Raw genomic sequence first — 14,834 nt, forward strand, 5'->3', positions numbered from 1 at the left:
GCTGTTGTGAATCGCAGGCCAGCGGCCCCACAATGCCAGGCGGGGGAGCCCCTTTCTCAGCAACACAGCACAGCATCACCGCCTCGCCTCGCTGAGAAAAAGGACAGGCAGGAGAGAAATGCAAAGGGATGTAAGATGGCAGAGCTACAAATGCTATTAGAGGAGGAAATCCCTGCCGGTAAAAGAGCGCTTGTGGAAAGCTACCAGAACCTGTCCCGGGTAGCGGAATACTGTGAAAACAATTATGTTCAGGTAAGAAACGCCTAAAAACCGCCTTTGCATATGGTGAATTTACTGGTTTATCACCGTCGTGTCTGCGGTGTTGTAGTGGGAGTGAGTGAAACCACAGGGGCAGGAAATGCTGGTCGGAACGAAAGCGACTATCAAATCGCTAGCTACACCGAGTGCTCTTTTCTCCCGGTACGCTGGTTTAAGCGGCCGCTCGGTGCCATGTCGGGCATGGCTGTGTTTCGTTATCCCTCTGGTTTCTGTTTTTTAAAGGGTTTCCTCGGTGAGCTGAGAGCTGCTGGGGGCTTTTAGAGGGTGTGTCGTTGTTATGACTAAGTAGGTTGTCACTGACTGCATTCTGTGGTAGGTACCTGTGAAGGAGGCTAATCTCAAAACCGATTTTTTTCCTTCTTTTTTCCTCCCTACGTGACTAAAACCGCACGCTCACCGCACGTGAAAACGGCATAACAGTATTATAAAACGAAAAAAAGGCTCGAGCCTTCCCTTTAGTCGTTTAAAATACAAAAGCTAACAATTGTATGTATATTTTTGAAAATGTAATACGGTCACAGAGCGATTATTATAACACATTTATTCACTAGAAACTCACTAAAACTGTGGCATATTCACGATTTAGCCCTTCCCTTTAGCCATTAAGCACTGGATTTAAAGGCATTTCTCATCTGTGAGCTTTGTTGCCAGTTCATACATCACAAAGTAAACCAAGTGCTAAAGACTTTACATGCAATTCGTCCAAGTCTATAAATGTGTAACGATCCTGATATAACGGTCTACTGCAAAACGTGGCCCCAGAGAATGTGTGTGTGGATCTTATAATGCCTGTGACTGCATGCATGGTGCAGGTTAATGAAAGGTGTGCCAGCTTGGTTTTTTGTGCTTATATTCACTAAATATTAAGTCAAAAAATCAGTAAAGCATTGGGGCACCTGGCTAAATGAGGTATTAACAATAAACCTCAGTTGTTAGTCTCCCACAGAGTGCATTGAGTAAATGTGAGGAATACTGGGAGCTGACATCAAAGCCCATCAGTGGCTTCAATGGTCTGGTGTGAACAGAAGACCACTTTGAATCAGAAACTGCGCTCCAGCTTGGCAATTTCTTCGTCACCGTGCTGCCGAGAAAGCCCACAGTAAAAGCACATCAGATCACTTTACCCCGGTTGTCATCAAAAATGCAATGTAGGTTAGACTGCTTGAATGCACGTTTCCTACTGATGGGCTTACACGGTGTTGTGAGGCAACACTTTCAGAGCTAGATCATGCAGGAAGCTATTATTCTGCAGATCAGTTGGACGGTTTGAGAGGAAATGGCATGCACCTGGTGGCAAACTTAGCTGCTTTAAGAAGCAGGAGCTTAGAGGCTTTAGTTTACAGACCAGGTGTCATATGTTGTGAAACAGGAATTTGGAGCACTCAATAAATAATAATAGCAAAAAGACTGTCACATCAGATTGATTCTTTTGATACTGATAAACTAAAGGAAATGAAAAACCAATTGTCATGGTGTCGTTTCAAATTTATTTAGGTTGTGGAATATAAAGGTACTTCACATATGAGCTCATCAAAAATGCAAATCCCTGTTCATCCATCCATCTAAAAACAAAACAAAAAAGGAATCCCTTTTTATTTATTTTTGATTAATGAAACATATGTATTTGTAGTGGACAGTGAGGAACAAAGTGTTTTGTGGCACACCTGTTTTTAATGCAGTGTCTGTTCTTAGCACTACTGAATGTTGCTCCTGTCAAAATCCCAGCACCACATGAAGCCAATAATAAACCATGTAATCATATTTTGTGAGTCATCTGCAGAAAACACAGGGATGTTTTTTTGGAGCCAGCTGGTGTCACCCAGATAAGATTTACTATCTCCATGAATCATTTATGTGTAGGTGAATGAGACAAAGGCACTAAAGAATAACTCTGTGCATCAAGAGATTTGAAGTGTCATATAAGTTCCACATTTTTATCAGGCCTTAATTGCAGAAAAATATCTTAAGCATATATCTATATGTATTTGAAAATGTTTGAAAATGATTGTGTGCTAGTTTGATTCCCTTTCACTGCTGAGTTTGAAAGCCCAGGGCTGCTGCTTGGTTTATTTCCTACATCATGGCTGGAATATGAAAATGCTCGCATGTGTGTGGCTTTTCCCGAATAATGATTTCTTTAGGGACGTTAAAAACATTAGCTCAGATCCTGCGTGCATGTAAACACACTTGACAAACACAACAGGGAATGAAGGGGATTGAGAGTATTATGTAGGCCAACGTAGCTTATCCTTATATTGTGCTGGGTAAAAATCAAATACGGAAAATGCTAATGTCTTCTGCCTTTTGCTCCCAAGTTGTCAAACCACGTTATCAGCTTGGATACAGTAGCTCTGCATAATCCCATGTGGACAGTTTTTAAAACTGCGTTCATAAACTCACACAGTCACCTGAAATGATGACGCTGTGTAAAAAAACAAACTGCATGCCATGATATGTAAATCTACCCAGGCAGGCTGCAGGAAAAAGACACAAGTTTTATTCTTAGATCAGAAGCTGTTTGAAAAAGTGTCACACACCAAACTGAAGACAAGAAAGCAGGACTCAGTTTTTTTTTAGTAACTTTCTAAGGTCTTTGTGTATTAAAATAGCATCTCTCGCAGTGAAATTGTTCTGCTTTTTACAAACCCACTGGTGTGTAAGTTGTTCTGAACATTTATGTTCTTAGTTTTGCTTCAGTGTATCGTTTGTGTATGCGTAACCACACATATTACTCATTTCACCCTTCTGTAATATAAGAATGTTAGGCCTGCCAACCCCCCCAAACTACAACTCACTCGATACCCCTCTGACTCATAGTGTTTTTTGTTCATAACTCCTGAGGATATTCTTGTCTCGGTATTGTATTTCACTGAATTTGCTTTATTTTACCGCATTGTTTAGATAGGAGTCTTCTACATACCAAAAAAGGAATTCCAATTAGAGCCTCTACAAAAAGCCTTTTGTAAACTTAATACGAAATCCCAAAGAGAGTGGACAATGTGTATAAGGGAGATGTGTGTGTTTCCGTGCAGTACTAGTTTTAAACCTCTTTGTGCTCGTGTTAAGCTCATGCAAGAATCACTACGTATCCAAGCACTGTCCTAGCATTGCTTCACATGTTGTGTGTTAATAGCTCTGTGAGGTCTTTCAGTAGTCATCCAGTGAGTTATGTAAGTCAGCCTTTCCCAACCTAAGGTATGAAAACCAGTTTCTGTGCTAAACTCGCAGTGGGTCACAGAGCAGGTGGTTTGGTGGTCATGTTCAAAAGTGCTGTCATGGTGTAGGTGTTTAACCTCTTGCTACCAAACACACGTCAACACGTGGTGGTGTGGAAACAGCTTGCATGTGATAACTGATGTATATAGTAGCTGTACAGCATACAACACAGCAGTGAATTGGCCTGAATGCTTATGAACTCTTCATTTAAAAAACTATAAGGTGAGACTTCAACATTTGAAAAACATTTGCTTATCATGATAAGTTTAGCCAATCAGCAGTCCGGAAACAGGTGCAGGCACCCTGATCTAAAACACAGCTTTTGGTGAAACTGTTGCATGGTGGCAGGACATTAGGTCATCACAGTGGCATCAGTGAATGTGTGACCCTGTAGGCACAGTTTGTAAATAGGGGTTGGACAGAATATCAATGTCAGCAAATCAAAAGATTGATTATCATGATCTAATAATTAATGATAATTGATTAAAACATTCGTTGGCATTCTTGTAGTCTGCTAGGACAGGTGGAGCTTAATCATGAAGATCATGACCTGAGGCAATCTTAAGTGTCACATTTCTGTTTTCGTACACATTACAGAAGCAGAACGATATATTGTTTATAAGTCAGGTGTAGATTGTGTAGTAGTTGTAAGTTGTAGTCTTTCTGTGGTAGTTCGCTGTTGGAGTGCTTCAATGTGTGGCTGCATTCTCCCGTTTTGTTTCCAAACTATAAATATGTCCGTTCAGTCACATTGCTATTTAAAGGCATCCAGAAGCAGATGGTTTGCACAGCCGGGTGGAGATTTGGGAAATGTCCTGGCATTCCTGTTTTCTGGGCTCGAATCCCACTGTGCACCTGTCCCATGTTGCCCGTCGGAGTTGTTCGGACATTGTCCCAATTTCAGGCTGTGTAGTAGTCCACAAAGCCTTTGCTTCACAGAATCACAAACTTTTCTCCTTCACTTCCCTTCAGATCGTAACATGGCTTTGCAGTTTAAAAACAGCAAAGAGAGGATGTCAAATACTATTCCCTGTAGAAAACTGCCCTCTCACTCTGCAGCTCACACAACTGATAGGAGAGGAACAATTACAGTACAGCATTTTGTCTTGCTTTTATGGACCTTACACCTTACTTTCTTCTGCCAAATTCTCCATTTCTTCCACCCACACACATTTCCACTGACTTGTTTTTCACATCAGTTTGTTCTTCTCCCTCTCCCTGCCAGGCTCAAGACAAGAAGAAGGCCCTGGAGGAGACCAAAGCCTACACCACTCAGTCTCTGGCCAGCGTGGCCTACCAGATCAATGCCTTAGCAAACAATGTGCTGCAGCTGCTGGATATTCAAGCCTCGCAACTACGACGCATGGAATCGTCCATCAACCACATCTCCCAGGTACGCACCGCAACAGATTCGGTATTTGTGCATGGGATTTGAATCCTCAGCCAAGAAGGTCAACTCTGATTTTAGCAGTCTAATCGCTGCTTTATCCATCAAATGAACAAAGATAGGTTTTTCCTCTCTAGATAAAAGTTATTCAAGTACAGTAAAATGCCACAGTCTGCTATTATTCAGTGTCATAATACCAAACTGCACAATGGCACATTCATGTATTATAAAGACTGACAGATATGGCGGGGGCATGGATCATGCTGGAGCTGCCAATCCTCCACAGTCCCTCATCAGTCCCGCTTGCTTCATCAGCAGTCCTCTCTCTCTCCGTCTCTGTTCCTCTGTGTGCGCTTCATGCGGCCACCCTGCCTGTCAGCCATTGAATGTCCCGTCCCCTCCCTGTGCGCTTCATTAAGCCTGTCAGAATGAAGTGAAACCCTGACGCCAGCACTCTAGCTTGCATTTTCAGCTCCCACTTTACTCTGCAAACTGCGGAGCGGTAGCAGTCAGGTGCAATCTCACAGCGGACAACTAAACACTATTCTCAATCCTTTAAAGGTGCTCAGTAGAGCTTTACTTCCCCTACTTGATGTTTCTGCTTCACACCCAATGGCACCCTTGACGTGCAGCAGCACAGAAGAGAAACTGTTGAGTCAGTACGTTCACCTGATCGTAACTGAGAAGCGACTTCTATCAGCTTTAGTCTGGCCACAATGTTTCACTGCAGCCTTTTTTGTCGTTTCATAGCTAGAAAAACACTCGTTTCACCACTAGATTGATTCTAGTAGTCACATATTTTTCTTTCTGTACTGCTGAAGCTGTAAAAGCAAAGTGAGGCCATGCTTTTTATTCTGTTACATGGCATTCTGCGAACATATCTGCCCTTTTTCACAACACCATCAAAGCAAGCTTGTGCTATACATTTCAGAGAATTAGGTTTTTAATTTAAATTCTGTAATTTGATTTACAGGCAATCAAGACAGCTTCAAAAAGATTCTTAGACAGGAAACCACAACAGCATCTTATGAACAAGCTAACCGGTTATGTCTTTTTTAGTTCATGCAAGCTGCCTCGCGTGCGTGAAAATCTAATAGCAGTCCATAATACTGCATGCCTTCTCCATGGCTGCATTTATTCGACACCATGCATGAATTGAGTCCGTGGCTCCAGAAGAACATCTGGATCTAGGTCAGTTTGGAATACTTTCACCAAAACAGTGTTTCCCAATTTTTATTCTTTCGGTTTGATATATATTCATGAAGATATGGCACAATGTTTTTTTGCAACGATAAAGAATCCTTCCAAAAATGTCTTGATTCAGATCAGTGTATGAATCGGCTCCAAAGGTTAATTTCCTCCAGGGTGGGGCACGCCACACCTCTGATAATTTTTTCATGCAAAATGGAAATGCAAAATTTAACCACAAGTAAAGAAGCAAACAAAACCAGTCTCATAAACTCAGTGATGGGGTGAAAAAAAAAATGCATGCCCCTGAAAACACAGATGGCTTTAAATCTGCTTGAATCGTTTAAAAGTTCAGGAAAAGATCATTAACTTTACATATACCCCATAATGGCTTTTCTCTCTACACAAAATGAATATTTAACTTTGCTTTGCTGTGGCAGTTTATCAATTTATCATTCTAGAAAGAAAGGTAGGCAAACGCTGCTGCCAAACCCATGTCTGATTTAAAAGGCCTCAGCAGAAAAGTCTTTGGCAGAAATATACAGTACAGGCTAATCCCTAAAATGCAAAGCAGCAGCATGTCTAATCAAAGGAGAAATCTGAATTAGAACCTAAATTAAATGGTTATGGCTAAAAATGGACATGCTTCCTTTTGATTTTGTTGGAGATCTGAAACTCTACACTTTGGTTTCTTTTCCATTTTCACTCTGTCTTTTCTTTCTGATTTATCTCTCAGTTCATTCCCCGAAATTGTCATCCATCAGCTCAATGACCCACTTGTGCCTTTTTCAGCTCCATTTCAGTTGGTCCAATCCTCTTAAGCGCAGGATCAACTTCGCATTACTCTATATTGCAGTGTAAATTCAAAAGATTGTGGCGACACGTTTATGGACGCCTCTTTACCGTAAAATATAGCATCAACAGTATTAGTTGTTTGGATTTAGTTAATATCAAACTATACATGAAATCATTGACATATAAATTCATCGTTTACATGTCTTAAAACCATACTTGGTGCAGACATTTCAGCTCGCTCAGTTGCTCTGCAGAGAATGATCATCTGCTTAAGAACAGATTTAATAGAATGACACCACTGTATAGCTCTGGCAGTGAGAGTTACCATCTGTACCATCTGTTGTCAAAAACACACTCCACAGGGTTGAGCAGACAGGCAGATGTTTATTAAAGAGATTACAAAAGAAAATGAGATCGCAAAAGATCATGAAGGGCAGACATTGCTGTCGTCACTCATTAGATAACAGTTATGTCTCGACGCATTTAGCAATGTACACACAGAGGAAATGCATACAGAGGAAAGTAGCTCTAAAGTGAAGTTTCCTTTTCTATTTCACCATTTTCTTCTCTTCTCAATGTCTTTTTAATTACTGTAAACGCCCCAGAATCAGCTTCTAGTGTCTAGTGCCTCTGTCTTGTGTGCCTCTCTCTCATTTCTGTGCCTCTCTGTCCTTCTGTTTTTTTCACTCTCTCTAATCTACACTGCACCTCAGCTCGCCTGTTACTGGCAGGAAATGGGCAGGTCTTTTTTGTAACTTCCCAGCTGAAGCTGGGCGTGTCACTTCAGTTTCCTCTCCTAAAGAAAGAGCCTACAATATCACACACACACACACACACACACACACACACACACACACACACACACACACACACACACACACACACACACACACACACACACACACACACACACACATTCAGATAAATAGATGATAGAGCTCAGAGACTTCATCTGAGACACAGTGAGAGGGTAGCACAACTTGACAGTTCTTCTCAGATTTTGAGTCTCTTGGTTGGAAAAATGTTTAAAGATAATTAAACGAAGCTCTAAAACACATGTTATTCTTATAGTATATTTCTTTGTGTCCATTTGCAATGTATACATAAATACATATATATATATATATATATATATGTATATGTATATATAATATATAAATTCCCCTCTCACCCCGGTCTATCCTTCAAGCTCGGGTCCTCTACCAGAGGCCTGGGAGCTTGAGGGTCCTGCGCAGTATCTTAGCTGTTCCTAGGGCTGCGCTCTTTTGGACAGAGATCTGTTGTTGTTCCCGGGATCTGCTGGAGCTTCTTGCCTAGCTTGGGAGCCACCGCCCCTAGTGCTCTCTCTCTCTCTCTCTCTCTCTCTCTATATATATATATATTTATATATATAAATAACAATTGTTGTAACATTGTTGTTACTGAATTGCTGTAAACAGATGCTGACTTTTTTTTTGTACAACTACACTTTGCAGCTTTTGAATGCTGGTTGAAACTGTATTAAGCAATAGAAGCTGGTGATGGTGTAACAGTTTTAAATATAGATTACTCTGTGCACAGTAGCCAAAAAATTGGTTGTGAACAGCTCACACAACAGAGCTAGAAGCTGTCAAATAACAGTAGTTCTCACGTATTTCATTTACACATATTCTCTTTGAAAATCAGCTTCAAATTAAGTGTAATTGTATTCAATTAAATTGTTGTCAACAACAGTTTTCACTGCAGTGCAGTATGATGGCTCAGAAGTTAAAACGAGCCTTCGCTTTGGGCGAAGGTTGGTGGTTTGATCGCCAGCTCATCCACTTGTTGATGTGTACTTGGGCACATCAACATAATTTCATCATAGTATAAATAAATATGAAAGAATAAAAGCACATGGTTTTAGCGTTCAGTTACGTGCCGTATCACCTCCCTACATTAAAAGCAAATTTACAGGCCCACCTTAGAAAACAGGAAGTGACCATATTATATTATATTTTCCTCAAACAGACCGTGGACATCCATAAGGAGAAGGTGGCCCGCCGAGAAATCGGCATCCTGACCACAAACAAAAACACCTCTCGTACCCACAAGATCATCGCTCCGGGCAACATGGAGCGGCCGGTGCGCTACATTCGAAAGCCTATCGACTACACGCTGCTGGATGATGTAGGACACGGCGTCAAGGTAAGGAAAATATTCTTCATTGTGTTAAAATAAAAGCCTTCTAACAAGGAGTAAGAGTAAAGTCGTCTCTGCACTATTCCACCATAATTACTACCAAACTGTTGCATCTGTCCATTACTTTGATAAATTGCCGTGTTTTCTCCCAGTAATCAATTTTGCCAGAGAGGAATACACATACTTAGTCAAGTTTACACCTGGTACTTGCATGTGAGCATCCTCACTGTCTGCATTCATAATTCATTCACACACTCCCACCCAGGCTGCGAGCTGATCAATACGCTGGCCTTTTAGTTGATTAAGCACGGAAACACTTCAGCCCATCCAAGAATAGCTGCACAGGCAAGAGTTTTTCATGCCCGGTAACAATTACCCAAGCTGCTAGTTATTAATCGACTGTGTGTGTGTTTTTGAGGGAACTATCATAGCCAAGTGTTACTCACACCATCACACTCTCTTCAAATTGTAAAAAAAAAGTAAAAATCTTTCAGTCTTTCTTCCGCCTCATTCTTCAGTTTTTTTATTCTCTCTCCCCATGATCCATCCTCTCCTCGCCCCTCTTTTCCTCTATTTCACAAGACTGTGTGTCTGTGCTTGTGTCAGCGTGCACACACAGTTATACGCACTGATTGCTTGTGTCATAAATTTCCATAGTGCGTGTGTGTCAGTTGGCCTCTGTATCCCTTTCCCCTGGTCTGTCTCTGTTGAGATAGTGGCTGTCCGCTGATTTTCAAACATCCGCTGATTCAAATTCAAAAGCTAGTGTTTCCTCCTTTGAGAGCTGGCTCACACTGAGACGGATTTGGCATGGCCCACTATGCAAATTGAGCATCATTCAGGAATGATAGAAATGACAGATCTCTGCAGAAATCAGCACATTGTAGATGCAAGAAAATCTGCAATCTTTTCTTTTTTTGTCCATCTGGAAATCTGCAAAAGGAAACAGCAGTTCGTGCTTCTAAGACGCGAGTCTACATTTGGATGAGCATTATGAATGTAATGAAGTTGACTTATTTTAAATAGGTTTAGATAATCAGTTTGGGCTTGTGAAATGCATTTTTGGATTCAAAGCTCTCTGGCTGCTGGCTCCTTTTTAATTCTCTTCCTGGCTACTTGTGTATGTATGTAAAGGCGCTTATGAATGTGCATTTGTGCAAACGAGAATGTATACAGTTTGTTTCTCATGCACACATATATAAATCTGTGAACTGCTCAAAAAGCTCGACCCAAGAGACAGCATCCCAGACATTTTTCAATATGTGTGGCCCGACTAAATATCTGCACACCTGAATGTGCCATAGGTGTGTCAGAGAAAGACTTGCACAGTATCCCCTGCACATCATTTTGCTGTACATGTATTAAACTACAATCAGGTGTTTGTGAAATATAACAGCAAGCAAGTCAGTGTGCGAGAGTTAGATTAAATTTTTTGGTGGGATTTTATTTGGTGACTGCTGAAGTTTCAAAGTTAATTGACTTTTTCTTAACGTGTTAAGCAGGGAAACATTATCCAGGTTAGTTTTCTTCTTATATTTGACTTATGCTTAGTCACTGTGTCACTATTATTGTACTATAAGGATGAATGTCATTGGATATCAAGAAAGGATATCAAGATTTTAATGGTACCACTGCTCCTAGCAGTATGCTGTTGCTCATGGCACCTTGTCGCTATATTTAGATTTAGACTTCAAATTAAAGTAGTTATTCAGTGACAGTAGCTCATTAGAAAAGAAGGAAAATGGACTTGATTTTGTTTGTATCTCCAACTCCAATCACTGATAAAAGACACTGCTCACTAATTTTTTTTCTATGAAGTCAGAAAACTCATTATTGCAGATTTCTTTGAGATATTGTGATATAGTTTCGACCCCTATTCACTACTGTTACAGCCGCCACATAGAAATACACTATATTCAGAGGTATATTAATGCAGGTGTGTGGGTATGTTTGTAATTTTGCTTTCCTGCATTTATGAGTCTGGGCTGTGTTCCTGCCGTGCTGGGAAATATTAGCAGCTTATTAGCGCTCTATCCTCACAGCCCATTTCCTCTTGGCTGAGGTGGATTCCCTCAAGCTTTTGAGGAGCACTCATCCACCCCCATCCCTTTTCTCCCCCACGTCCAGGGGAATTTATCCACGGATAGATGGGAAATCAGTCTCGAACTTGGAAAGACCCATTCATGCATGTGTGGACGACTGTGTTCAACCCCTCACCGTAATGGCTTTTTTTTTGGCATTTTCTGGCAGTTACCATGGTGATAGTTTTAGCCACATTACAGCCACTCAGAGACTCTGTTGTTATTTATGACCTCACACCACTTTACTACCCAATTTTTTATTTTCCTGGTACGACACTTAAAGCATGTAGCTCAGCCGCTCCTCGTTATTCGTAGTGACTAGACACTAAAGTGACTCTTATCCTGATTACAGTCTGTAACACAGATCCAGATACAGACATAGAGGGAACAAAACAAAACATAAACAGTGTTTCCATGTCCTTTTTTTTTTCAAATGTTTGTGTACAAAGTGGACCAAAAGGAAGCGAGCTCTTCCTCTGTGTTGGTTAAAACCTAAATTGGGTTATTTGGTGTGACTTCTACTGCAGGCAGGTGTTCAAGTGAACATAGGAGTAACTGACATTAAAGGCTAGCAATAATAATATATAATAATCAGATAAACATTAAATGTATTAATGTTTAAAGTTGCCTTTTTCCTCAGTTTTATATTATTATAAATACACCAATAAATTATAAATATACCAATACACTGCCTTCCTTTTTTCTTCTTGATTCTCTGTCAGCATCATGTAGTGTGGGTACAAAGTTACTGTTACCAGTCTTTAACCAATGAGCTTGTTTTTTGTCTTCTCTTTCTGCCTGCTTGCACTCAGTGGCTTAAGGCCAAGGTAAGAGATGCTTGTGTTTCTCCTCTTATTGTCCATAAATTGATGTTCAGAGCCACATTATCAAGGTGCACATGAAGCCATGAAACATGTCTTTCTACCTTTGAGACGCATAGAAGGATGTGCACCTTTAATCAGTTACACCTTTTTTTACAGTAAGAAACTAATCGGATTTGGTGCAAAGGCAGTCCAATAAAGCAGGATCAGTGTATATATAATAAGATATTTCATGTGTATGTTGTATAATTAGATTTACAATCTCTTCATCCATCTATTACTATTAATCATACACTCTTTATGTAAGACAATAGACACCTTCATACTGGTGCTTTGTGTTTTCTCCATTCATACAGTACAGGTGAACCTCATCCGAGTTTGCTTGTTCATCATCGTTGAAATGACTCCTGAGAGTCAGGTTCATTGGTAGGAAAATCGCTACGTTACAGAAAAACAGGCTTTTAACTTGCTCTTTTTTGTCTAGCAACATGGGAACAATGCGGCGGGACGAGGGGGGACCCTTTCAAGGACCAACCCACCTTCACAGAAGCCTCCAAGCCCTCCCATGGCTGGTCGTGGTACCCTTGGGTAAGAACCTACAGTTTAACTTGCGTGGTGTAAGAGGTTGTGGTCCCATCTGGTCTCTGTTAAACTGGGGCTTCCTGCCAAACCAGTGAAACACACAGTAGGTTATGAATGCAGAGATATATTTTAGCAAACAGTTCAAATGTTTAAAGTTTCCCTATTCTTTATTTGATTCTATTACTTTCATGAAACTGAAAACAAACTCTACTTTCCTCTTTCCTGTGTTCACCTGACTCCAGACGTAACACTCCCTACAAAACACTGGAGCCTGTGAAGCCCCCAGTGGTGCCAAATGACTACATGACGAGCCCGGCCCGACTCGGGAGCCAGCACAGCCCCGCGCGCACAGCGTCTCTCAATCAGAGACCCAGGACACACAGGTAGCACAGATCCATTTAAACTTTGTTTTCGATTGCTGTTTACCACGTTACAGCTGAACTACAGGTAAATGGGGCACAAATGTTAAGTATATGCATTTAAACCACTTGAGAGGAGTGAAATAAGCCGATGTAAACAATAATGTAAAGAAATGACCAGAGCATTTAAAATGTGTTAGATAAAGTGGGACATGCTGCAGTTTGTTTTCTGTAGGAATGGGGAGCTTGTAACTTTTTTGAGTGAGACTGACGAGGCCCTCTAACCTGGTGCAGATATGAAGACAATGTGAAAGGGCTGATTAGTGTTTTCTTATTTAAAAATGCTGCTTTTTACATCAGATAACCTTCCTGACACTAGGGAAACACCAGTGTTTTTTCAAATTGAAATGTCTGGTTACAAAAAAATGTAAAAAATTATTAGTAAAATAGGAATCAGCAGATAAGACTTTTAAAAAATGAGATATTTACATTTCTTTATTAATTCCTTCAGTCTGTGTTTTTGACCTTTGGATCTCTTCCTTTTTTTCTACATAAACTTCTCTTCTACGTGCGCCGCAACTTCTTCGCAGAAATCGATATTGGTTGCCATAGTGATGGGCACATTGTTGCAGACAGAGTGACATATGAGAGACTAATGATAGGATGTCAAACTTTGTTATGTAATTAAGTTTGTCTCACACATTTCTACTGATTGCCACGAACTCTCCCCTTGCTCTCCGTGCAGTGGCAGCAGTGGTGGCAGTGGTGGGAGGGAGAACAGTGGAGGCAGTGGAGTCGGTGTCCCTCTAGCAGTTCCCACACCCTCTCCTCCCAGTATGGGGCAAGGTGAGTTCCCAGCGCTGCTGTGTCTCCTCGTCTCCTGCATGTGACTCTAAACTGAGCAAAGTTTTGCTTTAAATCTGGAATAGAAGTTGGGATAGATTTTTTTTTGTTTTTTTAGAAAACTGACAGGATGTAGATTTACTCTTGTGTATTCTGTCACATTATAATAATGGAAAAAGTGCCGCAGGCATATAGCCTTACTGAAAATGTATATTTCATAACCATGTTTTTGACCTTTTGCTCAAACCAGTATTAAATATATAGTAAAGAAACTGCTATGCAGGAAATTTTGACCAAGGCAAGAAGGAAATCTGGGACACTGGGCACAGAGAGAGCAAGTGTAGTGGTGTGTTCAATAAAGTAAATTGAATATAAATGCTGCTCACACCAGCTCTCCTCTCTTGTAGTGGCCCCATCGTCGGCCTCTGTGCCCCAGGGCCCCGGCTTGGGTCCCATCCCCATGTCCCAGTTTGGCACCATCTCCCGCCAGATCTCCCGTCACAACTCTTCCACCACCTCCTCAGCCTCCATGGTGTCGGCCACTGGCACGTATCGCCGCGCACCCTCCGTCTCCTCCCAGCAGCCCCATCTTAACGGAGGCCCAACATACCCTCAGAACCCAGGTAATGTAGTTTTAACCCAGGTATTTGTCAAAGGACTCCTGAAGCACTTGGTGTTTAGAGATAATCTGCACAAATAGGTTTGGGAGCAAGAAGTTCACATCCTGTCCTAATATAATGAAATACGCATTTAGAATTTGGCCACTCATACTTCTGCGTTTGGTCCTCTTCGTCTAACAGCTATGCGGGCTAGCCTTTTCAGGGGCTAATGAAAATGAATGATGAAGTGTAATAACAGAAGTCGGGGTTGTTGAATCCTCCCCACCTCTGCCCTGCTACGCGGAGTGTTACATTAGCTTTTCTAATTGAGTTATGACATTATTATTTTAGTCAGCTGGAGGAAGGTTCTTGTTCAGGGAGACCGGTGAGCAGGCAGAAGGCATTTCAGGGTAGAAAATGCTCGCAGCTGCAAGACGAGGGAAAACCCAGGACATAATGCATATTTTCTGTCAAATGAGGAGAATTTATTTTGGCAGGCTTCTCTCTGAGCCATTCTCCTCTAA

At 41.2% G+C, this 14,834-nt stretch overlaps 1 protein-coding gene across 4 annotated transcripts in view; it reads left to right on the forward strand.

Annotated features, from left to right (window-relative positions):
• Positions 1-14,834, forward strand: part of LOC120727871 (abl interactor 1-like) — a 20,897-nt gene continuing 6,063 nt past the window's right edge. For 2 of the 4 annotated variants that reach the window (XM_040022449.1, XM_040022451.1), the window contains exons 1-8: positions 1-252; positions 4,721-4,888; positions 8,855-9,031; positions 11,919-11,933; positions 12,412-12,515; positions 12,752-12,892; positions 13,614-13,714; positions 14,119-14,334. In XM_040022449.1, the coding sequence (XP_039878383.1) occupies positions 136-252; positions 4,721-4,888; positions 8,855-9,031; positions 11,919-11,933; positions 12,412-12,515; positions 12,752-12,892; positions 13,614-13,714; positions 14,119-14,334 (1,039 nt within the window). In that variant the 5' untranslated portion in view covers positions 1-135. The remainder of the gene's footprint in view (positions 253-4,720; positions 4,889-8,854; positions 9,032-11,918; positions 11,934-12,411; positions 12,516-12,751; positions 12,893-13,613; positions 13,715-14,118; positions 14,335-14,834) is intronic. The other 2 variants (XM_040022452.1, XM_040022450.1) reach the window with 2 other exon arrangements.

This window comes from Simochromis diagramma, unplaced genomic scaffold (assembly GCF_900408965.1).
Source record: "Simochromis diagramma unplaced genomic scaffold, fSimDia1.1 OVJJ01000205.1, whole genome shotgun sequence".
Taxonomy (NCBI): Eukaryota; Metazoa; Chordata; class Actinopteri; order Cichliformes; family Cichlidae; genus Simochromis; species Simochromis diagramma.